We start from the raw sequence: 26501 nt of genomic DNA on the forward strand, positions 1-26501 counted from the left end.
AACAAACTCAACTCTCATAAAGTAGGTGTGAAGCACATTCCTAGACAAGAGTCTTCACTGCAGTCTGAACTTAGAATTCAGGAAGCAGCAGCATTAAGTTGAAAATCATTCGTACCATCTGTGGGTTTGATCACAGTTTTGCAGTAATAACTTTCATTTGACTGACTAGACATTAATACCTACATAAATAGGAGAGAAAAGTAGTATTTCTTTAAAGGGCTGGTGGTCTGGCAGGGGCTAGCAAAGCTTCTTCAGTAGCTCAGTTATAGTTCAATTGAAACATAGGTTACAACTGAAGTAATTAGAAAGTTTGCTTGAGGAGAGCCTGCAATCAGAAGTAATGTATTATTGCCTGAAAAAAAAACAATATACCAATCATAGGTAGGAGGTAGTGACCAAGCATTCAGCTTTGAAAGGCTGGGTCTTAGTATTTGCAATTTTCTGACTACTTTTCTTCTGTTAAATGGACTAGGTGTTTCTAAAAACATTGAAGTAATCAATGTTTGCTTCAATTCTCTCTGCAACGTCTGTGTCTGAAGGTTCTGCTGAAGCTCTCAGTGACGTTAATTAATATTGTCAGCTCTTCACAGTCAGCATGCATTTATCACCAGTTGGTGTTCTGTCATGAAGAACAGGTTGGCTTTCTATATGCATATGTGGTTTTGTTTTTCTTTTGAAGGAAGTTGAACAAATATTGATTGCTGTGATTGGGATTGTAGCTTGTGTTTTGGTAGTGAAATTCTCTTTCCCAGTGACACTAATGTGCAAATGAAGTTCAGCTTTTAAAAAGAAAGTTTAAAAAAAAAGGGGAGGGGGAATGAATTATAGAATTGTTTCACTTGGAAAAGACCTTTGAGGTCATGACATAACACCACCATGGCCATTAAACCATATCAGTACCACGTCTACTTGTTTTTTGAACTCCTCCAGGGATGGTGACTCTGCCACCTCCGTGGGCAGCCTATTCCAGTGCCTGGCCACTCTTTTAGTCTTGCTAATACACAATCTAAGCCTCCCCTGGTGCAATTTGAGGCCATTTCCTCTCGTTCTATCATGATACCAAGGAGAATAAACTGACTGCAATCTCACTACAATGTCGTATGATGTAGCTGTGGAGAGCAGAGGTTTCCCTTCAGCCTTCTCTTCTCCACATTAAACAATCACAGTTCCCTCAGTGCTCTTGGTAAGACTTCAAGACCCTTCTCCAGCTTCATTGCCCTTCTCTGGACACCCTCCAGCAGCTCAAATTTCCTTCTGTAGTGAAGAGCCCAAAACTGAACACAGTAGTCAAGTACAGGGGCACAATGAATTCCCTGCTTCTGCTGGCCACACTATTCCTGATAGAGGTCAGGATGCATTTGGGATTCTTGGCCACTTGAGCACACCGCTGGCTGGTATTCAGCCAGCTGTTGACCAGCACCCCCAAGTTCTTCACCACCTGGTAGCTTTCCAGCCATTCTTCTCTAAGCCTGTAGACTTGCTTGGGGGGTTTGTGATCCCATTGCAGGACCTGGCACTTGGCCTTTTTAAACTTCATACTGTTGACCTCAGCCCATCAATCCAGCCTGTCCAGATCCCTTTGCAGAGCCTTCCTACCTTAAAGCAGATCATGTTCCTATCCAGTTTAATGTAATCAGCAAACGTAGTGAGGGTGCACCGAATCTCATCCTCCTGATCATTGATACAGATATTAAACAAGAGTGGCCCCAAAACTCAGCCCTAGGGGGCACCACTTGTCACTGGCTGCCAGCTGGATTTATCACACAGTATCACAGTATTATCAGGGTTGGAAGAGACCTCACAGATCATCAAGTCCAACCCTTAACCACAGAGCTCAAGGCTACACCATGGCACCAAGTGCCACGTCCAATCCTGCCTTGAACAGCTCCAGGGACGGCGACTCCACCACCTCCCCAGGCAGCCTATTCCAGCAGCCAGTGACTCTCTCAGTGAAGAACTTTCTCCTCACCTTGAGCCTAAATTTCCCCTGGTGCAGCCTGAGGCTGTGTCCTCTCGTTCTGGCGCTGGCCACCTGAGAGAAGAGAGCAACCTTCTCCTGGCCACAACCACCCCTCAGGTAGTTGTAGACAGCAATAAGGTCACCCCTGAGCCTCCTCTTCTCCAGGCTAAACAACCCCAGCTCCCTCAGCCTCTCCTCGTAGGGCTGTGCTCAAGGCCTCTCACCAGCCTCGTCGCCCTTCTCTGGACACGCTCGAGCATCTCGATGTCCCTCCTAAACTTTCATTCACCACCACTCTGGGCTTGGCTGTCCAGCTAGTTACTTACCCAGTAAAGTACACATCCATCCAAGCCATGAGCAGCCAGTTTCTCCTGGGGGATTCTGTGGGAGACAGTGTCAAAGGCTTCGCTAAATTCCATATCTACAGCCTTTCTGTCATCCACTAAGCAGGTCACCTGGTCATAAAAGGGGATCAGAAAGGTGCTGCACATTAAGTTTTACTGCTTTTCATACAAAACCACAGCAAATTCAAACAGAGGACATGACTGCTATGCTTCATTATGACTAATCTTAAAAGGATACTATAAAAAGCAATGGCTTCTCTCAAATTCTGTCACTGATGTCAGCAAAGGTTCCAGTGGTTCCACGATCCCTTTTTACATGCAAGACTGGACATGCTGTTCTATGGAAAAAAAGAGAAAACCAGTCAAGGTGTTGAAATGGGGATGTGGTGTGTGTATTTCCAATACAAGGGCCAGGGATCTGGTGTAACCTTAAATTTGCATGAATAGGAGCGAATACATTAACATTTGTGTGCAAAATAAATATAGTTATGTTACTGGACATGTTTTAAATGGATGGATTTTTCCTTTTCTGGGTGAAACAGAAAAGGAAAAGAACAGTGAACTGGTTACTAATCTGATTTTAGGAGGTTTTGTGACGCGATGAGCATTCCTGTAAGTAGAGGCTTGAGATGGAGTATGGTTTCCCTGGTACTAGGAAAATATTGTGCATTTCAGCTTAGACATGAGCAAAGTCTCTTAACCAAAAGACAGGCTGACTGAAAGTGGTTTTCTGTGCTTGGACAGTCCTGTTGCTGTAGTAAGAAACTGTAAAACATTTTTACTTCCAAGAGCTGGTGCTTTATCTGTGGTGTGTTGCCAGTGGGATCTTTAGTCCAGACATGACAATAGCATGTCAACCAACACCTCGTGTTCAAGCAAAGACTGGATGAGGCGCTTAATGCTATGGTCTAGTTGACTGGATAGAGCTGGGTGACAGGTTGGACTGGATGATCTTGGAGGTCTCTTCCAACCTGGTTGGTTGATTCTATGATTCTCAGGGAACAGTCCCTTCTCCCCTTCTATAGGGCCCCAGAACTCTCACTGTGGAGTATTTCCAAAAGTAAGGTCAAACAGCAGAGTGAATTGGTAAAGTCACTATAATGGGCTAGGTAGAAAATCCAGCAAAGCAAATGCGGACAGACCATTTGTTGCATTTTAGCAAGTCCCCATTTTCTTAAACTACTGGAGCTACCAGTCAGAGCAGCTCTTGGGATGTCCTTTGGGCACTGAGGTATGAACTAGATATCATCAGTTCCCAACTTCCAAAAGCAGAGAGGTGTAAAAGTCCTACAGATCTTCCTAGCTCAGCTCTTCTAGAAGCGGTCTGGCTGCTGAGGAGTTAGCTAGCCCTTGGGCTAGAAAATGTTGAAGGATAGTCAGCCCTTAGTATTTAAAGATGTAAAGGGTCACAATCATTAATGTCAATCTCCCTCCTTCGAAGCATCAGTTTCATTAAACACTTCACACAGTTGAAAGGCTTAACTTCAGAAATGAGTCATTAGGAAAATGGTAAGACATAATAAGCATTGCTGGGGGCATGTAGGAAGGAGTTGAAGTAATGTGATAAAATATTTGTTAGAAAGATGATACTGGAGAAGAGCTGTATGAAAACAAGGTGACAGAACTATTCTGCCCTGGAAGACTGGTGTTTCACAAGACACCGTGGCAGCTCTGTATTTATCAAAAGAAAATGCTCATCTTGCCCTCGAGGTTAATAATTAGGGAGTATCTCTTAAAAGCCAGTAAACAGGCTGTGAAGGTCTGCGTGAGTTTATGGGAAAGTAGATTTCTGCTTGAGTTAAGCAGTAGCCTAACAGGATCTCCTGTTTGAGTGCTCTGAAAATACCCTACCAGCTTCCCTCCAGTCTTTAGGAGCAGGTATCCTAATTACAAATGCAGCTGTGATAACATTTACCAATCCTTAGTTGCAGCTCTGAAACTGACTGAGGAATGAAAGCTGTCACTTGTTTCCTGAGAAGTCAAGCAAGTTCCATCAGGAGATGCAGAGGAAAGTTTTCACAAATTGATACTGCAAAAGGATTAACTTCAGTAATGTTGTTGCTTGTGACACTTAGGAATTAATCTAGTCTTTATTGATTAAGTCTCAATTAGCTTGATGCCTGGGAAGTGGAAGGAACAAGCAGTTTCCTCCAGCATGTAACAGGCAGAGAAACTAACAGAGAGATGGTCTTCCCTTTAGTAAGGAGTCTACCACCTGGCTGGGTTCAGTGTTCACCTCGACTTAAAGGGCACAATTAAAACTTACAGAGAATAATTAAAACTTCAAGTCATGGAGTTACACTATCCACAGTGCAATAGAAGCAGATGTTATCCTATCATAAGGCCTGGGAGCCTTCCCTCACACATACTCTTGTATTGAATGATCTGCTTTCAGATTTGCTTCCAGCCAGGCTGTGCTTGGCCATCATAGAAATGTGCAGTTGATATTGGGAAATAGAAGAACAGTATTTATGCAGTTCAAAAGATGCTCTTAATGTGAAGGGCCTCAGGGCAATATTGCTTGGAAAATGTTTTTTCATAATAATATGACCTATTTTAGAGCTAACAGTTTTCCATGCCGGAGGAGGCAGGGAGATGGCAGGAGCCTTCACAAAGAGATGGACAATAAGCATCCTGATACTTGCTCCTGAACAAGAAGATGAGTGGACTGAACGTATAAATAAGGTTGCACACGAGTGTTTTTCAGCTAGATTCCTGTATGCAGGCTATTTGTATGTGTCTCCTATACCCAAATCAACATGCCTGCAGGAATGTGAGCAGACGTTCCTATCAGCAGGCAACCCAAATATGCAGATGATGAAGAGAGAGCCCACACAATGTCTAAGCTGCTCCTCAAAAAGCCTTAAGAGAGAAAAAGTAGAACACAGCTAATAATAGTTTTGTTAAGTATCTACCAAGAAAGCAAGCTTCAATTACATTATGCTTCTAATAGGGTGATCCCACGTAGTGAGCTGTGTAACATGTGCTGTCTGCTGTTACTCATCAGTTCCATCTGTATGAATGCTCAAAGTCAGTCTATGTGTTGTTGCTTCTTCAGTAGCAGAACCTGCCTTCTAGTGACTAATGAATCCCACCTACTCAGCCTCAGCTTGTCTCATATTCTGTCTGATGACTGTCTTTCTTCTTTTTCAATGTGGTTTGCAAGCTAACTTCAGCAATTAGTCTTTAACCGCAACATGAGTTCAACTAGCTGGCAATCAAAGCCACACTTGTTACCATAAAATCACATTCAAGTCAGTAGCTAGCATACTCCTCAGAATAAAACTTTAATTAGATGGGTGAAATTTGACCCTGCAGTTAAAGGCTGTAATTCCTTTGATACAACCCCCATTAATGGAGCTATTTATACAAGTTATGAATTTGGCCTTTTACTACAGGTATCTAACAAGATATTCAATTGGTATGGAATTATGCCAAACACCATAGTTGCCAGTCTGACATAAAGCCAAACAACATCATGCTTTCAATCATGCTATATTAAGCAGCTGATTCAGAATGAGTTTAGAGTCACAGGTCTTTTCCAAATGAAATTATTCTATGAGATTGGAGTCCAACCATTACCTAACCATGTCTGGTGCTAAGCCTTGTCCCTTAGCACCACATCTGTGTGTCTTCCAAACACTTCCAGGGGTAGAGATTCAACCACTTCCCTGGGGAGACTCTTACAGTGTTTGATAACCCTTTCAGTAAAGAAATTTCTTCTGATATCCGATCTAAGCCTTCCCTGATACAAATAAGGTCATTTCCTCATGTCCTAATTTAGGGTAGATGAGCTAGAGATGAATGAACAGAATATTTAGCTATGGTATATGATCCATCCAGTAGCATGCCCCTTGAAAACCTTGTCCTCTACAGTCTTTAATGATGGTCCTGAAATACTCCTGGCTTGTATAGAGCTATGTTGCCACCCTAAACAGTAGAGTTTGGGTTTTCCAGGATATCTGCAAAGCTGAAATCCATCTCCAGTGTTTTTTTGCATAGATACAGAATGCTGTGCAGCAAGTTTCAAGCCCAGAAGCCTACTGTGCAATGGTCTGTTGCAGTAGCTTCCTACTAGAGACTTTAAGAAGGACCAGAGTGGTAAAAAATGTACAGAGAAAAAGGCACTGCATAGATGGTCCTGTGACCTTCTGAGATTTGTGTCTGGTTGTTGGATGGAGTTTTCTCATCACTTTCATGCAGTCTTCCTGGTGCTTCTTGGAACTTTTTACTGAGTCATTAATGGATCAGCTTCTCCTATCTTGAATGGAAACAGGAGTGTTTTCTAGCAGACCATATGGTGACTCTTGTTAAGTTAAAAGACACAATTAAATGTGTTTCAGGGTGGAACTATTAGCTTAGTTTTAGAAAGCATTTTGAAGAAGAAATATGCATATATATATATATATTACCCCTTGGATTAATGTGGTATTTTTCCATCTCTCCTTCCCCCTCTTCAAGGCTTTGTATGTTGCATGTGGGATTTTAGCCATTACAATGGCCAGAATAAATCTCCTGTAGTCACCTAGTCTTGATTTGGAATTCATCAGTGCTGTTGGTTGAAACGGTTAATCAGTCATGCACTCCTAGTGACTCATGCTGCCTTTCTTGAGAGAGGGCTTCCTGTTTGACTAAAAAGAGGCTTGCCCCTTCTGCACATATGCTTGCCTTTTTTTTTAGGTAAGTCTATTTGCTTTCCCTTTTTTGCTTCTTATGTCCCTATATAAAGAAAAATACTTTCTTTGTAGCCACAGAGCAGCTTTTTGAATAGTGTTTGTTGTTAGTCACCCATTGAAAGAAAGAGACCTAAACTATTACAAAAAGAAAAAATTAATCAGGAAATTGGAGAAAGGTACCTGTCTCAGGCTTAGAAAGATAAAGCAATGCTCATGGTGTTTAAGCTGGGCATGCCATGTGAGGCAGGAAAAAACAATGACCATGGTTGCTATTGCAGGTACCTAAGCGACGTTAAAACTGCCTTTCAAAATTACTCTATAGCATGGTGCAAAACGTGTTTTAAAAACATCCATTTCTTGTGGACAGTTTCCTGGCCTTGAGCTATATAAAGCTGTGAAATGGTCTGGCAAGGAGTGCACAGTAAGAGACAGATGGGGGATCAGTGCTGGAAGAGCATTCAAGCCTGGGTCCAGGAGGCAGAGGGCCAACTAATTTCTGTATCACATGGACCAACCAACTTATTTTCTCCTGCACATCTTCTGGTTTTGGTGTTGGGTTTTTTTCTGAAAAGAGCAGTTCTTCCCTTCACCTTTCACTTCCTCCTGCCTTTTTACCCAGCCAGAATTCACTCAGCAGTAGTAAAGACAAGTCAGCCTCCTAAGTGGAGTAAAATTGGTGAGTCCACATGGGTGAAGGCTAGTGTTTCTGGAATCAGTGTTAGCCTCATTCTCCAATTTTGTGGGATAAACTTAAAACTGAGGTAAAGTAACCTTGAAATTTAACAGCTGAGCAATTTGAGCTAGTTGCTGCCCAGAGAGAGGACCAGGAGCTAACAAATTTCCAGGGGTTGCAGCATTTCCATGAAAATAAAGGGCAAAGCCCTGCTCACTAGGGGCAAAACCACATTTTCTGTTCTCCTGGGAAAGGAAAAGGGTGAGAGTTCTCAAGTGGTGATGGGGGATTTTGCTGTCCATCTGCAGTGCTAACCAAACATTTGTGTCTCTTAAATCCTGTGGCAGTCTACATTTGCAAATTTTTTTTTCCTGTTGACTTAGAGTAGAGCAAACCAGTTTCCCTGTGGCTGCTAATGCCTGTGGTTAGGAGTTGTTAAGAAGCAGATGAAGCAGCAGAGTGGACAGAGCTGAGTTAGGGAAGATCAAGCTGTAGTGATCACCTGGACTGTGCTATCCAGCACCTGAGCCTGGATGGAGGGAAAGATGCAGAGTGCTCACCTTACTGATAGCCAAATTTCTTGAAGTGAAACCTGAGTTGTTGATAGTGTGGTTATACAACAAATGCCTAATTAATTGTTCTTAGTTTCCCAGATCTAGCCTAGACTTACTTGATCTTCTGACTCAGCCCACTTCTCTCTCCACATACTTCTTCCATTTATTCTTGATCTGCTCTGAGTGCCCTTACTCAAGCACACAGGCTACAGGTCTACAGCAAGAGTCATTCAGAACAAATTGCCATTCCTCTTCTCTGCTGTCAAATGTTCACAATCCATCCAGTCTCACAGCCTAATTGAGCTTTTTGAAAAGCAAGAGCATTAACAGAGGCTTGTATGAACACTTAGAGATTGGAAATCATTGCAAGTACTTGGGTGTATAGCATTCCTCGGTTGGTAGCATCCTCTGCTTGTTCATCTTCAAGGTGATGGTTTTTGAGGTTTAGTGTGTTTTGGAGTTTTGGTTTGATTTGGGCTTTTTTTCCATCATAAAAGTTGATAGCAGCAAATGATGTACACTTGTTTGTTTTTTCTAGCTTGTGCTTTAACAGAGGTCCAGTCAGCTTCACCCTTTTAGAGATTCAGGATTTGCTTTATGGTAGCAGTGCAGCAAGGGCAGACAGCACTTTGAATATTTTTTGGTGGTGTTTCAGAGGTGAATCTTTAAAGACAGATTTCTATGCCTGTGATTGCAGAGAGTTTGTAGCAATTGAGGATGAGATGTAGAAGAAAGATGTTCTGCAGTTAAATCACTGGTGTTAGACACCAACTGTTGTATGGTTTCACTGTCATCTTCAGCTGTGTTAGCTTGTAAAGAGAAGGCAGAAAAAGGTACCTATTCCTACCTCTGCTCTCTGCCTTTCTTGCTTAAGCTGTGAGTATTTGGTATCTTTGTGGTCACCTGTGGCATCCAGTGAAATGGCAGAATATGTTTGAGCCTTCTGGCATTTCTTGGATAAGAACAGGAACAACAGAGATTGTATTTGACTCTCACTGGCTTTACTGTTATTTCTGATTTTTCAGTGCTTCCAAGAATCAGACTTCTTTGCTTTGAGTATGCAATCACTCAGATTAGGTTAGATGACTGTCTTTATGTTGGCTTGTGTCAAATTGTATGTGTATATGCATGTCTGTCTGCAGGCACATAGCATAAGTGTGTGCTAATAAAAAAGTGTGGCTACAGTAGGATGTCAACAAAAACAAATTGCAGCAGGAAACCTACCATGCATGCACAGCTGTCAGAAGCTTGGTTGAAGCATCTATTGCTTGTCTTCAAGGAGATTCTATGTGGAAATAAATAATTTTGTCTGAATTTTCATACTGCCTCTAAGGTTGCCATGTGTTTTCTTGCTCCTTTGTGCATGAAGCATCTATGTTCACTGGGAGTCCAGTAATTAAGCACTAAGCTGTGGATGATCCTTTTTCATGCTCTGCCAGCTTCCTCTCCAGCTGACTTGGAAACAAGGACAAAGCTATCATACAGCCCTGCTCACTCACAGCTGTGCTCTAGCAACGTACAGCCTGACCTCAGCTCACTTCTGAGATCTGCAGGTGAAATATCCTGTCAGGTTGATCAAGGGCAGCTAAAACTGCCCTGAAGAGAAGCAGAAAGGAACACAGCTTGATATGAGGAGCTGGGCGTTAGGTGATGATCTCGGTAATTGCTTGGGGCTGCTACTTTTTTTGTCTGACCACTTAGGGGCATGGTTTGCTTTTGTACCGTGAGGCAGCTGCATGCAGCTTGAGAAGCTTGTAGCTTCACCATATGTGAAGGCCAGCTGGAGAGATAACTGCCACGATGAATGCCAGTCACACTGCCTATGGAGCTGTCTGGTTTGGGCTTGGCCAAGTGGTCAAGGCAACCACGGTAAACCTGTGACTTTGGTAAACCCAGATGTGATATCCTGTTTGAGTAATCATTTTAATGACTGCTAATTATATGCATTAACCAGTCTGGCAATCGTTCTGGGGCACAGTGATTCAAGTCAGAGTTCATGTCTTTTACCAGTGCTTCCATGACAGTATGCATCGCTTCAGTCCCCTGATAAATGGAAAGTTGTCTGTCTTGAATGCAGAAGAAATGAGGAGAAGAAATGTGCCCAGCTTTAGATTTGGTGTAAACCTTGAATTCTGACCTTTGAAGATCACAAGCCTTGACAGGACTGGGCATGTCTCAGTACCTGAGTAAGCCAGCATGGTCTTGCAGAGGTTCAGGGTATGGAGATATGGCTGTGCCATATCATAGCTGGTAAAGCTTTGGCTTATGATGACTCCAGTAATTGTCTCTCATTATTAGCTATGAAAGGGTTTACAAACTAAGACATGTTTCTGTCTCTGTTTCTAGCGTTTGCATCACCATGTCTTGAAATAGGTATGATTTAGAAAGTGTTTCTAGTTCTAGGTTGGTTCTGACAGAGATGGGGCTTTCCAAGCCTCAGATATTAAATAAGGATTTGTCTTACAAGCATTGTGATTTTTAAGTATTCAGAAGCAGAGAGAATGTAATTATTCTTAAGCCTATAAAAAATTATTGTAAAAAGTATAGTGTAAAAAGCTGCAGGCTTGGGTACCTTAGTCCTCCTTTTTGGAGCTGCAGTGGAGAAGCACATTGAATTTAAGGCTTAAAATACACGTTTTGAATAACCACTTGTTGGGAGACCATTCTAAAATAGAACGTTTGTGCAACTGTTAGCACGAGAGATTTTTACACCCCTGGGCTGCTGCAAGAGCAGCTCTGAAAAGCCATTTTCCATCAGACACCCATGGGATAGATTGCAGATAAGGAGTTCTTCCTAAAACAAGCACAGCTTTTGGTGGTTTTCTTTGCTGCAGGAAGGTGGGGGTGTTGAGAGTGACAGTGAAAGCAGCTTCTTCACCTAGGGAAGGCACTGCAATCTCTTTGTTCAAGTGTGCTCATGTGGTGGATGGAGAAGACTTAAGAGCCTCTCTTTGTCATGAAGAACTCTCTATGTAGTGGGTTTCAGGATTCAAAGTTAGTGAGGTAAGATTTGGGGTTTTTTTACCAGTGCTGAGTTGGTATCAGTGCCAGTACCTCTTTTTCTCTGAATTTCACCTGATCAGATCTGCCACAGTGGCAGTTGCTGACCTCTAGAAGATTTCCCAGGTATCTTCTCCAACGTATTCTGTCGGGTCTGGATAGAGACTGAAGAAGATATCGTGTGGCTGATAGGTGTAGTATTTTACCAGTGTTCCTGTCTAGCATTTGGTTTCTTTAGGGTCAAGTGGCTGGAAGCCCTCACAAGGCTGCAGTGCAGTGTACACAGACTCTTCCTTCCTTTCTGGGTATAAAGAACAATGATGATGCTGGTTAGCTGCAGTGACAAGTGTCTTTTTTGTCTGGCTTTGTAAGGTGTCATTTAGGATGTGTCATCCTGCTCCTGCTTGCTTAGCACATCCTGCTTCCTCTATGTCCCACATGCTCTGCCTCATCCATTAAAAACAAAAAGGCACTGGTCTCTGTTTCCACCATGCTCAGCATTCAACAGAATACAGGGTATAGATTCAACTAAAGAAAAAGAAGATTCTGAGACTGAGATGACAGCTTTTCATATAACAGTCCCACTGAAATAATTTTGTAGGCTCGTGTGACTGAGGTGAGCAGGTTAGAGTCCTTAGCTGGAAGTACAGGTTTGAGTCATTGCCCTCAAAAGAGCATTTGCCAGCGTCGTAAAGATACCGCTGAAATTGCTCTGATTTTATCTCTGAGCACTGAAGGCTTCCAGCCTGCAAGCATTTGGTTTCCTGCAGAGCCTCAGATAAAAAGTGGCCCCGAACATGGTGCTTCCTCTCTGCTTTTATTGAGAAGGTTTTTAGCAGGAGGCAGCTTACTAAGGAGATTATTTTGTTCTTTTACCGCTCTTATTGTCAATGACAGACAACAGCAGAGTGAAGCAAGAATGTGAAGAAACAGGAAGCAACTGCTGAGATGGTGGCAGGAAGGAGGATAGATATTTTTAACTTGGTGTTTGGGGTTTTGGTTTTGTTTTTCAAACCAAAAAGCTATGGTGAAAGCTGTTTCAGCTGCCAGCCTCTTTATTCACATTAGTTTTATTTCCGATAGCCAGGAGACAAGAGCAGACATGGTGAGATCATCATCATGCCTTTCTTAGGTTAATCACATGCCATGGCAAATTTCTGTAGCAGAACTGGCTGGGCTCTGCATCCTTCTTCTCTAATTACGTATCATTTGGAGTAGTCCTTTTCTGCTACGAAAATGACAGTGGATATGTCCTTTGACAGGTGCCTTTAACTATAGATCATAGAATCAGTCAGGGTTGGAAGGGACCACAAGGGTCATCTAGTTCCAACCCCCCTGCCATGAGCAGGGACATCCTACCCCAGATCAGGCTGGCCACAGCCTCATCCAGCCTGGCCTTAAACACCTCCAAGGATGGGGCCTCAACCACCTCCCTGGGCAACCCCATTTCAGGCTCTCACCACTCGTGGTGAAGAACTTTTTCCTCGCATCCAGCCTGAACCTGCCCATCTCCAGCTTTGCTCCATTCTCCCTAGTCCTGTCACTCCCCGATAGCCTAAAAAGTCCCTCCCCATCTTTTTTGCAGGCCCACTTCAGATACTGAAAGGCCACAAGAAGGTCACTTGGGAGCCTCCTCTTCTCCAGACTGAACAGCCCCAACTCTTTCAGTCTGTCTTTACAGGAGAGGTGTGCTCCAGATCTATTGCCTTCTCTAATAGTGAGGTTATCATATATATATTCAGTGTATTAAAATAATAACATGTAGGAGAACTTATTTTTTCAGGCAGTGTGTGAGACTTAATATATTTGGGTTTTACCTTATGCAAAAGGCTTTTCTTCTCTTACTGACTCTTCCAAGGCAAAATTTCCTTACGTGAAAGGTTGGTTATAAAAAAGTTGGTGCTGCAAGACACTCCTGATGATGTGGTTGCTCAGCGGCAAATCAGGCCTAATTATCTAGGGTGGCACCACCACTACTACTACTGCTGATGAGTGTTTGCATTCAGTGCACTGAGGAAGTGTTCTTAAAGAGAAGGTCATCATGAAACTCAGGATATTTGCTATTGAAGATGTGAAAGGATGGTAGAAGTAGATAACATCTTTTGACTTCTAGAGCCACCCTTCCCAAGGCACACCTCCTCAGCAGTGGTTACACTTTCTTAAACACATAAGATGCGATTTTGGTCTTAGTCTGGCTCCTAGTGGATGGATGTCCACATAAATCTCACCATCCTTGTGTCTGCTAGTTGACTCGGGGTCTTAGAGAAAGCAAGACTTACATGGACATTTCACAGAGTTAAAGCCTGAATCCGGCAGAGACATAGAAGATGGAGGGAATCAACAACTAGGAAAATACATTTTCTTCTTGAGCTTGTACAAAATATTGCTAGCTAAATCTTCAGTAGCTGTCAGACTCTTTGGGGGGAAAATGGTAGTGCATCTCTCCCCTGTCTCTTTTTTTCCACCTAATTTTCCTTGGGCAAAAGCAATTTTTTTACAAACGGAATAGGAAACACCCTTCGCTATATCAAGAGGAAGTCAAAGCTTTTGCAGAAGAGAGCAACTTCATGAGCTGGAAAAAATTCCCACTGGGTGTAGAATTAGAAGGATGCAAGTGCCTGTGCATGTTTAAAATTTAAAGAAATGTGCTTCGTGTTCATGTTATATTCAGTGCTCTAATAGAAGGCAGAGAGTGCCATTGTCTTTTCCTCAGACAAAGGAACAAGGAGGGAGGCTGAATTCCTGTTTCAGCAGATGTTTTTCTGTGTCTTTAACCCACATGGCTGAGTGACTTTTGTGATGCTCTGAGACATGAAATGATGAGATGAGAACCGTTAAGAGCAAATGTTCTGTTTTTTCTATTTGTAGAGAAAAGGGTGAAGGGAAGGCTCAAGGAATGCAAAGCTGATGAGAATCCAGAATTGGGGAAGGTGTGCTTGGTTAGTCTGGGAGCTACTTTTTGGTTTTCATTAAGTTGAGGGTAGGTGGAGATACTGGCAGTCTTGTTTGTGCTTGTACAGATTTTCATATTCTCAAAGAGCAAATGGGAGGCACAATCTTTAATGCTGGAATTGCCTGGAAGTTTCCTGGTTTATTAAACATGAAGACTTTCTGGTTCTGTTGACAGAATCTGTTTGTTAGGAGGAAGCTCTTCACAGAGAGAGTGATTTCCCATTGGAATGGGCTGCCCAGGGAGGTGGTGGAGGCACCGTCCCTGGAGGTGTTCAAGAAAAGCCTGGATGAGGCACTCGGTGCCATGGTCTAGTCGACTGGATAGGGCTGGGTGATAGGTTGGACTGGATGATCTGGAGGTCTCTTCCAACCTGGTTGATTCTATGACAGTCTTATAAGCAGCAGGAGGAAAATCTGTAGTGTTGGCTATTACTGAAATGAGCAGGGCTATTACTGAAATGAACAGGAGTTTCTTCACGTTGTCAGCATTGAATTGCCTGGAAACGTTTCGAGGTTTGGTTTGGTTTGGTTTTTAAAGCACATCAAGAACTAGTCAGTGACATGATCCATAAAGGTCTGTTGGCCATGCAAGGACCCTTTAGACCATAGAAACCAAGCACAGACTTTGTCAAAATTAGAAACTTTATTGAAAAGGTCCAGAAAAAAATCTGTCCTGAGGTGAGATTGACATAGCCTGACTGATTTGATCTGAAATAATACAGTGAAGGAGAAGTATGTTGTTGTAGAAAATGTGTTCTTATTACTAAGAGTTGGTTTTGACCTTTATGGAGATACTTATCATTTCCTAATAAAAGAAAATTTTGGGTGACTGCTCCAGAGTAGACATACCACACTTAAAAAATTCATTGGCAATCTTGACTTGTTTTGACATGGTTTTTGGCCTACCACTGAGTTAGATATTTCTGTTCCTTCTAGGTATTTCCCTACAGCCAGTGTTGTTTGTTGATCAAAATCTCTCAGCCCTGGTAGTTGGATAGTGTTGCCTATGTGTGCCAGTGTTCTTCACTGCAATAACAAAAATGAGACAATCTTAAATAAGACTCTGATAATAAAAATGCCTTTCCAGGTCTGTAATGAGTTGGGTTTGCTTGCTTTTCTCTTGTGGAAGACTTACCATTTCTTTCTGATTGTTATTAATTCAAGAGCATTGTCTAAAGTTATTGCATTTATTTAGACTACTACAGTGTCTTTGGCTCTTGTTGGTAGAGTGGCGAATAAAGAGTCTAACAAGAACATAGCTCTCATGACTTTGACAACACAGTCCTTAAAAAAACCCTCATTCTCATAAACTAACTCACTTTCAGAGTCATCATAGGCAGCAGAATGACCCAGCCCCCCAACCTCTATTCAAAGGAAAATGACTGGGTTATTCAGTGTTGTCCCACACCAGAGAATGGGGGTTCTGGGGAGCTCCATTTCCTCTCTCACTATTACATGATGAGGGCTCAGTAGCAGAATCACTTTTAATTAGCACATGTGACAGTCGTTTAAAATGTGTGTTTCTAGTAATGCTGGTGAAGAGCCACTAAACAGATGGGGAGAATTTGTGTGGGCGTTTAGATCAGAACTAATTCACTTAATTGAAAAATTAGGAATCATTCCCCCGTGGGTGGGTTTGAGCTAAAAGCAATGCTCCAGTGTGCAGGTTGCCTTTCCCGGGTTTTGCATAACAAAGAGAAACAGATTTGCTCTGCTATTGTTATTTCTTCTGAAACTGTTTACCGGGCACTACTTCTCTTCCTATAACCAGGGTTTGTGTTTGTTCCATTATGTTTTAATTGCTCTTAAATAAACTCTGCCTCTTAAAAACCAAAAAGTAAAAAATGTCCTGCCCAGTTGTATAAACTGGTTTGGTTTGGATCAATATTTGGGAAAGGAAAGAGGTGAGTAGCACAGTTTAGACAAACAGATGCCCAAAGCCATCTGCTCCTCTCCTCACAGTCATTAGACCTTCATGCTACAACAGCGTGAGTTTGTAACAGTTGTTCTTTCCTTCAGGAGTATGTTGGATGGCTTTAAACTGAGCACAAAGTGAAGACATCTTGTAGGTGGTCACTAACTTACACCTGTTTTCAGCCTGGATTATATAGGTTCAGTGTTCAAGGCTTAGCAATCTTTAGCTTTGCTGGAAAGCCATTTTGGAGTGATGCAGAGCTGCTGGCACGGATTGCAGATGGAAAACTAGGGATCTTTTAAGGAGCAGGATCACAGTTTTTCAGGGCTTACTGAACTTAGCAGACTGTGTGTCTCTGTGGTTTGGACAGACCCCAGAGAGACAGTATAAAAGATTACTATTTAAAAGACATAAATCTTAATTAATAAGAAAGCATTTTCCTTTTCTTAGAAAAACAAACTTATTGGTTTTGTTTTAATTGTCCTTTCACTGAGCTTTTTTTCTCCCATTGCTCTTTCAAGGTAGAATTTAGAATTCATTTTACAGAAGCTAAGGAAGCTGTACTGCCATTCAGACAGAGAGAGGAGAGTGGGGATGTTTTCTGGAAGGGACTTTTGCTGATTTTGTTAATGGGTAGGAAGGGTCTGGAACAGCTAAGTGATTGCACAGCTCCTTCCAGCAGCGTCTCCCAGGTAACGTAGCAAAGAAAACTCCTCTGTGTGCCTGCAGAGACATGGGCGCTCAGAGGTACAGTAATTTTCCCCCAGGTCTCCCGGATCTTCTACCTGTGTTTTGCTGCCAGCATTCAGCTGGGAAAAACCTTTCAAACAAGCATAGGTAGCCTGCAATTTAAAAGGCTGAGGTGGGATTTTATCAGCTGTCACCACTGTGCTGATGCTGACAGGCATCCGGCCCTTGGCTTCTAGCAAGGTCTGAGTTGGACAGTGCTAAGTCCTTTTGAAAACTCAGCCAACAAGCATATTTGAAGATCATCTCCTGTTTGAAGTGATGGTTTCTCTGCAGTCCTGGCTGGATTACAACCTGAATAACTGCTCTGGGTGCCTAAAATCCCTCTCCAGTGTTCCACTGGGTATGGCATGGCCCTTTCCTGTTCTGCAGTGCTGCAATGTTCCTCCTCCAGTTTATTCCACCTGTGTGTAAATGGACTTCTAGATCATCTTTGCCCCTATTTATTAATCGAGCTGGCTTCCTCATAATTATTTCAAAGGATCTAAATGTGAAAGTAGCATGTACACAGCCCCAGTGCCGTATGGTGCAGTAGATTTTGGTGCTGATTTGTACCAGCCAGTAAGTTGTCATCCCTCCATATGTATTACTTGTACAAGTGAGGTTTGCATTCATCCACATTAGTCTGAATTGACCTGTTGTCCCTGTGAGCATGTCTTTGGGGGTAGTGGAGTTAGAGAAGGGCTTTCTGTGAGAAGGGGGAACTGGTGCTCAGCAAAGGTGTGGGATCTTCTCAAGTCACACGGTGTGAATGGGATCTACTCTTCACAGTAGGCAAGATAGCACACCTTTCCTGCCACACGTGTCTTGCTGGAGGAGTTTACTGCACTGAGTTTATTTAGTGACCTCAAACGTCCACACAGAATCTGCTCCCCCTCCCGTTCACCCTGTTCATAAATCTCAGGTTTTTAACTGTTTTCATGAATGTACCAAGAGCAGGGAAGCTGTCGTTGCTTTGTCCCTAGTATTGCCTTGAAGTTGCCTAGTATCAGAATTGGGAGATCTTGAAATCCATGTAAATTACATGATTTCTGAGATGAACCAGGTGCTTAACTTTCCCTTTTGCCTGCAAGTGGTTATCTCCAAGCTGTAAAGTCAATCTGTTCTGGGTACTTTTTCCTCTTAAATCTGTCTGCTGCTAACACTGTGTTTCTTTCATTAACAGATTAGCTTTGCAGGAAACCTGTCGCCAGCAGCTTGTCGCGCTGTACCTACCACCAAGAAAGCTCCAAGGAGAAGCTGAGGGCAAACAACGTCTCGAAGACAGTCCATGGGGACTGTACCAGATCCTCTGAGATCTGCCAAGCTTTCCCTGGTCACAGCTTCTGAGAGAGAGGACTGCCTGGGAGACTTACAGTCTGCTAAACACCAGCCCCAACTACCCATTGAAGAGAAGACCAGCAATGGCTTCCCATTTATGCCATCTGGCTCTGCTGGAGTTTGCTTGTTCGATCTGAAATGCACAGCAGCCACCAGTGTGCAGAGGTGTGAGCAGTGCCCTCAGGACAATGCTAGCCAGCAGGAAGCCTTTCCTCCTGGGCTCACCAGCCAAGTTGCAGAGGGGTGTCCTGCAGCTGTAGATCCTGCAGATTCCTCCCAGCCAGCAGGCAGCCAGGGACTAGCAGCACCAGCTCTAACCACAGCAGAAGCTCCCTTGGAGGGGCAGGGGCCAGAGATGATGCCAGCCCCCCAGAGCTCCCGCCAGTTTATGCAAAGCAGCCAGGCAAAAACGAGCTCCCTGACGCAAATGGATGACTCTGCCTTGAAACCTTCAGGAACTGATGATCAGCCAGCACTTGAGGTTTTAAGTTATTCTTCCCTGGGTGACCCTATCAGGGATGATGAGTCCTGTTGTACTTCTCAGGCAAAACTTCTGCAAACAGGGGAGAAAGACAGGGGAACAGCAACCAGTTCTGCTGTGTGTCAGCCTGCCTTGCCAGTGAGGCACAGCGAAGCTGGCCTGGGAAGAGACCCACAAACCAGTCTGGAGGCAAAAAGTGTGGCTGCAGATGCTGCACAGTTGCATCTCACAGGTAAAACTGAAGTGGTGCAGAGCAGCAAGGCACCAGTCCAGTCTAGCCAAGGAGGTCCACATTCCATAGACCACACAGTCAGTGAGCTGGGAAGTCCAGGCCCCACTCACCTCTGCAAATACAGAGAAATGGGTACAATGACAGTTCAGCCAGAGAGCAGCTTTTTAACTCAGGAAGCAGTAAGCAGAACATGGCGAGATGCTGAGGTTCAGGCTGTGGCTACTGTGGAGAGCAAATCGGCCTCCACCAGTCCCAGTATCCTTGCAGCCTTCTTAAAAGGGAATCCACCTCCAGAAGAGAAGGAAGAACTGCACATAATTTACCAAGGAGGAACAGGGCTGAGCCAGACTGCAATTACTGACAGTATATCCTCTAGACAAAAGTCCCCATGTTCTCCTGGTATCATGTCAGAGTCAGCTGTTGTTACGGCTGTGGCTGCTCCAGCCCAAACTCAGGCTGTGAAACTGCCTGTTTTCCCATCTGATGTGGTGCCTCCAGCTAATGCAAAACTTGTTCTCTCCTCCTCCCCAGCAGCCCTTACCTCCCAAGGGACATCTGTGCATGATGCTGAAACAGTTGGTGCAGCCTGTGGTGGCAAGGATGCTGCTCAGCTGCCAATGGATGCTCAAGTCCCACCAAAGCCCATACCTGTTGAGAAGCTTGCAGTTGGCTCCAGTAATCAAACTCCAGCACAAACTGGGTCTGGCACTGGTGAACCAAGCCCTAATTCTGTGGCCACTGTCCCAGGAACCAAGAACAACATGCGAGATCTTGTCCCTGATGCAGGAAGCAGCTGGTTACCTTTACTCAATAGCACAGGCAGTGAGGTCAAGCAGAAGGAGATCCTGGACAGTTCTGATCAAAAGCCTGTGCAAAGTAAGGGTGCACATCAAGAGGAGGCCATTCCTGACAAATCTGTGGTGAAACCAAAGGAAGAAAACTCGGTGGTGCTTGATCCTAAAGGAGGGACGAGTGTTAGCCACCCTGTCACTGTCTGCATAAAGGCATGCTCAGAGGTTGCGTGTAAAAAAGAGAGCAGAGGACAGAGAGACACTGGCCAGGCTGAGTTGAGTGTGAATTCTGCACATCTCACCCCTCCCTTGGAGGCATCATCAGCTCCCCAGCAGCAAGGCCTCCAGGCCAAGGAGTCCAGACATGAGATGCAGACAGCAGCTCTTCCTGCTTCAGCTCAGGCCTTGCCAAGCGTGAGGGAAAACAAAAAGGTCCCCACTCCAGCCATGGAGGCAAAAGTGCAGGTGAAGCAGTCCAAACACGTCAGGGATGTTATTTGGGACGAGCAGGGCATGACATGGGAGGTTTATGGTGCTTCCCTCGATCCGGAATCCCTGGGAATTGCCATCCAGAACCACCTACAGAGACAAATACGAGAACACGAGAAACTGATCCGGTCCCAGAACAGTCAGTCTCGGAAATCCATTTCCTCGGACACATCCTCAAACAAAAAACTGAAAGGCAGGCAGCACAACGTGTTCCAGTCCATGCTGCAGAATTTTAGGCGTCCTAATTGCTGTGTCCGACCTGCTCCCTCTTCTGTCTTAGACTGATGTGGTTTGCAGGAATGTGTAGATGCCTGCAGCGGTAGAGAGGATCCCTGCCCTCCAGTCTTGAGTCCCGCTGTCCAGTAGCGTTATTGGGATTGTGATGCAGCAGCAGTGGAAAATTATTTCCCTTTGTTTTCCGAGTAGCCACACTCTCCATTGCACAGTTCTTACTGCCACAGCTGGTGTGTTTCCACAGTGTGACCCCATCCCCGCTCCTGCCAGATGAGAAGCTAGGTACTTAGCAAAAGCACAAAGTCGAGCTGCCGCCTTGCCGCCAAGGTGGAGCAGCACCTTCTCGCAAAGCAAGAAGCAGAGGAATTGTCACAAGTTCTATGGGAAACTATTTGTGTGCATCACAAGGTCTTGTACAAATGGGTGGGCTAGAGGAAGGGGGGTGAGGTGAAACTGAGATTCTACAGCTGTAGAGACCTGAAACAAGACGAGTTACCTAGTGTGTAAATTACTCAACAGTGAGATGAGTCTGCGTAAACCGTGCAGGCGCTGATAACTGAGCAGTCTGACTTCCGTTGATCCTGTGGGGAACCGTTGTCACGTGAGCCCCAGAGATCCAGGTCTTCTCCCTGTGAGATGGAGAATCAGAGAAAGAGTGAGGATGAAGGCTGAAGGATGCTCTCTCTGGGAGCAGGTAAGCCAGCGGCTAGAAGGGGAAGTGAGAAAGGGAGGTACTCTGCGGGCTTTTTTTCCCCTGCGTCAGCCACACTTAAGGTATAATCAGGAGATGCACAAAGGGCAGGCGAGGGACATGAGAGCATGGCAGACGTATCCACAGCCAGCAGATGCCCTCACTCGTGTGGTAGCATTCCAGCCAAGTCTTTCAAGAGCAGCGAGCTGTCTGGCTCCTCAGCCAGGGTGGGTAGCCCATGCTCCCAGCCTCCCGCAGCACTGAGCACCTCTCCTCTAAATCACTCTCTAAGGTGATGTGAATCTTCTTTTCTCCCTCCAGAGATGCACAGTAACATTTTCCCATAGGAGCAGGCTATCCTGTGTGTCTGGGTCCGTGAACCCACATGACTAGTGTCTTACAACAATGTTTTTCCTTTGAAGTCCTTATCCAGCTCTACCCTTTTGCAGTATTTTGGTGCTTTTCTTGCTGCCTTTCATAAATGAATACCATTTATTTAGCCTGTGTGTATTTTGTTCCACTTAATGCTCTCTATATAATAAACTATTCAATTGTTAACTTGAAACATTTATTTTACAGGAGCACTGAAATCTTGAGACAATCTTTGCTGTATTTCTAACGTTAGAAAAGTTGGAGACTGCTAATAAAAGGTAGCTTAGTGACTGTTTCTCCAAAAGTGTCATATACAATAATGTCTTAAATGTATACTTGCCACATATTTTTCAACCTGGGAGATGTGTTTCCCACTGTTGTTTACCAGAGTTCATGATGGGAGGCTGAAGAACTGCAGCTTGTAGAAAATTTAGTTTTCAATCCTGTGGAGCACTGAGGATTTGGGTGTTGTAATCCTGCAGAGTGCTAGAGTTACATATGGGTTATTTTTATTCCATTAAAGATTTTTCGTGGATCATTATAATAATTCAGTTCTGTCTCTAGTAGCACACCTGGCTTATTCAGTAGGTCTTACTATTATAACTTGCTCTGTGAATCTTACAGGTTTATGCAGCATAAATGAGTTTTTTTTTTCTCCTTTTTTTTTCAGTGAAGCAGACCAGAGGTGATCCCCTTTTATTTAAGAGGCCAGGCTTTTTGACTGCATCAACTGTCGAGCCTTCAATGCAGGTTTTGAGGGGCATTTGTTCCCCAGCAGAGAGATAAACTGCTGTAAGATACCATGTTTAACCCAGTTTGATGAAAGATGTTGCCCCCAGGTGTAGTACTGAACTGACTCTAGTTTTCCTCCAGGGTATATTTGGGAGCTCTGTGGCACATCCTTATGCCATTTCTGTACATTATTTCATCATGATGCTGAATTGCTCATTCTGACATACTACGTTAGTGAGTGTCTTCCCACATCTGCCTAGCAGGAGAAAAGTCTTCTTCTCTCTGTTTCTAGCAGTGTCTGAGATGTGAGGTTCATGTTAAATTTTATGTGGGATTAATATTGGCAGTATCATTAAGTCAGGTTAGTTGACAAGTTTGTTGTTTCTTCTGGTGTTGTATCCTTGTCAGCCCTGAAGAGGTTTCCCAAGTTATTCATGGTGTTTGCTGTGTCCTGTCCAGGTCTGAGACTTGTGATGCTCCTTTTTTGCCTCCCTTCTCCCCACTCCCTCACTAGCTGCTGTCCAGCCTGTCTTGCTGTGAAATGGTGTCTTGTGGCTCAGCTCACATCCTTCTCTCCCCTGTCTCCCTTGCTGTAGCATTGTGAGCCAGTGTACTCTGGACCGTCCCTTTAGCAATATGCCCAGTCTGAATATATAAATGGATTGTCTTTTTTGTTCTCCAGAGGAGAATAAATGGCTACAGTGCATTCATTGATTTCCATTAACTTTATCCTTTAGCTTAAGCTCTCCAGAATATTCCTAGCATATGAGATGCTTTTTTGAGGCCAAACAGCTTGGCAATGAGTGAGTAGTGTGGTGGGGCAGCACTGGAATTAAGTCTTCATCACAAGGAATAGGAGATCTCTCCTAGTTCCCTGCAGCACCTTCCAGCTGAGAGTCCTTCACCAGCTAGTCCATGCACACCTCCTTCCCCAAATGGCCTCTCTTTCAAGGAAATGTCACCAATACATGTGTACCACAAAATGCCAACAGGCAGCTTACTAAGTGGACACACCTGAACAACTGCACGGGCATGATCAGAACAGCCCTGGCAGTGTTCCTAGAGCACTGTGCTTTTGTGTTCTGGGAACATACAAGTGATAGAAAACCTGCAAAATATCAGTGATGCTGCCTGATGGGCACATGCAGCTGTGCATGTGAAGTCAAGCAATAACGTGCCAAAACCCAACAACACAAAAATGAGTCCATAATCACCAGCACAGCTCATGGAAATTATTTTAGGGTTTTAGTTTGCCTTGCTAGGACAAGACTGTAGGCAACTTGCTAATTTAACACTGGTAATCTATGCTTTCTCCTGTGTACAGTGTCTAGATAACAGTGTGAATCCTTGTAGAGATGATGCATCTTTAACCAGCAGCAAAACAAAACCACAATTGCTAACTGGCACTAAAAATATTATGCACGTGAGTGGTCTTGTAGCAGCCAAGGAAGACTTATGTCAGCATTGACAGATGAAGTGTGCTTGAAGTAGTGGTGTGGCAGAAGGTAGGAGGAGGTAATCTGTGTGCCACCACCCTGGTCTTTTTCTCTGCCCAATGACTCAGAATCACATTGCATTGGTTAGATTGTTAACTCTGCCCAGTGACTTAGAATCTTGTGGTGTTGGTTGGATGGTTAACAACCATGGGAATGTATTTAAGTGAGTAAAAAGAGGGTTCCAACCAGAAGGTCATTCCTGAGAGCCTAGCCAGCTCTAGCCAGCAGTAACTCAGTTTGTTGCAAGATGAGAAAAATTTTGGGAAGAATCTTACTGTAAGGAAACTTCCCTGGTGGTTGTGTCTTCTGTGAGGCCTGACCTGGCCAGAAGTGAATGAGAGTGGAAGATTTAGATTTAGTATCAATTCAGGAGCCACTAGGAAAGATGAGAACAAGCATGTCTCAATTCAAGCTTTGTACGACAACATTGAAGGAGAATCTCATTGCAGGCAATTTACAGGATAGTCTGGATTTCATGTGGGGCTGTGACATCCACCACTGTCTGTATGCACTTGTTTGGGATCTACCAGCTTTGCATTGCCTGGGGCAGAAGTACTTTTGCAAAAAAAAAAAAGAGTGGGAAAAAAAATGAAGGGACAAGGAGGAGATAGATGTCTCCTCCATTTGAGAGGAAGAAAACCTCTTTTTGAATATACAAGAAGGAATTCTTGATAAATATGGCAAGAAAGGGATGAAGAAGAGGAGTAAACCAAAGCTGATGTTGGTGCCTCACAAGGAGCTCCTGTTCCTGTGTCTGTAAAGGCAATGGTTTGCTTAAGCTTTGCCTGTTCAATCTGAGCTCACACTTATTTTTTATTGTTGGTGTGCCATTGCTTTTACCTGTGTTTTGCTACTGCATTCAGATATATCCAATACTCAATAAAACCACCAGGCAAACAGCCTGTTTATAACTGCTGCCACCCCCTCAGGGCTTGTAGAATGCTCCATTTGGAGAAGTATGTTAAGGACATTCAGAAAAGATGAATATATGCTATATGAATATAGTGAAGTGTTAAAAGTGGAAATCCAAATTAAAACCAGTGTTGAAGCTCACGGAAAATTCAAGTTGGCTGCCACTGGTTTTTAGTTTGTAAATAATGGAATCTGCCACAGCACTGTTCCCTTACTTGGCTCTGTAGAGGTAAGGTTTGCATGAAAGTACAAAATTGATTAGCTTATTAGCTTCATTGTCTTGTTCTGTGTCCATCTTTCTACACTCTTTAAAGAATCAGTGCAAAAGGTTTCCAAGACAGAGTAAGCCTTTCATGCCCACCTTCTGGAGATGACTGCCCTGAATTAAGAGACAACTGATCATCAGGCTCCATGGGCTTAAGAAGTTAAGGGCCATGGTCTGAAGGATACTCTCCCCTCTTTTCCTCCCCCCCCCCACTCCTTTTACGTGTTCATGTAGCATCTCAGCCTCTGCTGGTTTGCTTTTGGGTGACTGTCATGTCTGTATGTTACCTGTTTTTAGTCATCGTAAAAGTACGCGCATAGATCCTTACCCAAGCGCTGCACGCTACCAAATACCTCTGGACTCACAGGCTGCTGCGGTGCTCTGTGGGCCTGGAGGTCAGGTCCTGCACACTGAAATGCCTGCAGCGTTCTCTTAGGAGCCTAAATTATCCCATTTGAGTCAGTGTAGACGTTGGGTAGAAAGAATGAAGTATTACAGTTGAATTGAACCAAGCTGAAATTGGTATCATCCTTTTATCTTTTTTTTTTTCCCCCTTGTTGATCCTCTCAGATTTATTGAGGTTTATGCTTTTCTGAGCAGCTTTTCTTCCCTGAGGTTATAATGTGGATTTTGCATCAAATCCTGGTTAGGAAGATTTTGTAACATGAAATGTATCTTTCATTAACAGGCTTCTTTAAGGGGAAAAAAATGTTATTTCTGAGCCAGATCACGGAGACAGGAGATATTTTTTTCCTCTAGGAATTATTTGCTATAGGTAAGCATGTGTGTGTGCAGGTACATTACTCATACTCTAAGATGATCTTTTCTCTTTGCCCTTGTGATTGAATGCTGGAGGCTTAGCATTTTCTGCAATTCTGAGGCAAATTTAGATTACTCTGCAATGCAGAAAGAAGGATTTTCTCATTATCTGGTCTTCAAAACAATTCCCAGAGATGTATCTTAAAAAAACCAAACCCCACCAGTTGGCCAATCTGTTTCTAGACTGTCAACAGCAAGTGTGTTGGCTGAGGCATGCAGAAATACACACTGGTTCCTGAGCTTTGTAGAAATCCACACTTGAGTGTACAATCTGTTTTCTACACAAAGGCTTCAGGTGACAGCAAGCATCTGAGCTTAGCAGGAGCAGAATCACATCACCCAAGTCCCATTTGAAGTGCTGGTCCTTAAGTTTTTGTTAGCTTACTGTTAAGACTGACACTCTGTGGAGTAAAGTAAATGACACTTCTGCCAGCAGTCTCCAGCAGTTGTCTGCTGCAGAATATGAGTCTGTTAAGTGTTTCTCAGTAGCTGTACTACAACAGGTGACTCTTCAGCTGGAGAGTTCTCTTGATAACACTTCCTTTAGTCCAGTGTGTAGTGTTTTCAAGTCCATCTAATGCAAGTTTAGACAATGCCCTGAGGAACTTGAGTAAAATGGAAGAGAAAGAATCCTGCGTTCATGGTTCATAAAGTTACATCTGAAGTAAGGTCTCAGTTGAACACTAGAAAGCACGGGGAGTTTCCAATCAGAGTTAAAGGCAGAGGGAGTAAGGTGAACATCAAATTCTTGGCTGTTGCAAGCTCCATAAAAATGATGGTTGTCAGTCAGTTGGCAGCAGAAGAAAACCAACTTGGGGGCTTCTGATGACAGCTAATGTTATTGTG

General features: G+C 43.7%; 2 protein-coding genes across 2 annotated transcripts in view; both read left to right on the top strand.

Annotated features, from left to right (window-relative positions):
• GPRIN3 (GPRIN family member 3) overlaps positions 1 to 21554 on the top strand; it is a 61471-nt gene extending 39917 nt beyond the window's left edge. Inside the window, exon 6 of the mRNA XM_064148589.1 lies at positions 17987 to 21554. Coding sequence (XP_064004659.1) covers positions 18092 to 20419 — 2328 coding nt within the window. The 5' untranslated portion in view covers positions 17987 to 18091 and the 3' untranslated portion in view covers positions 20420 to 21554. The remainder of the gene's footprint in view (positions 1 to 17986) is intronic.
• An 81-nt stretch (positions 21555 to 21635) lies between these two features.
• FAM13A (family with sequence similarity 13 member A) overlaps positions 21636 to 26501 on the top strand; it is a 167059-nt gene continuing 162193 nt past the window's right edge. Inside the window, exons 1-2 of the mRNA XM_064148581.1 lie at positions 21636 to 21709; positions 22102 to 25611. The gene's annotated coding sequence lies outside the window, so the exon portion shown is untranslated. The remainder of the gene's footprint in view (positions 21710 to 22101; positions 25612 to 26501) is intronic.

Source organism: Pogoniulus pusillus, chromosome 9 (assembly GCF_015220805.1).
Source record: "Pogoniulus pusillus isolate bPogPus1 chromosome 9, bPogPus1.pri, whole genome shotgun sequence".
NCBI lineage: Eukaryota > Metazoa > Chordata > Aves > Piciformes > Lybiidae > Pogoniulus > Pogoniulus pusillus.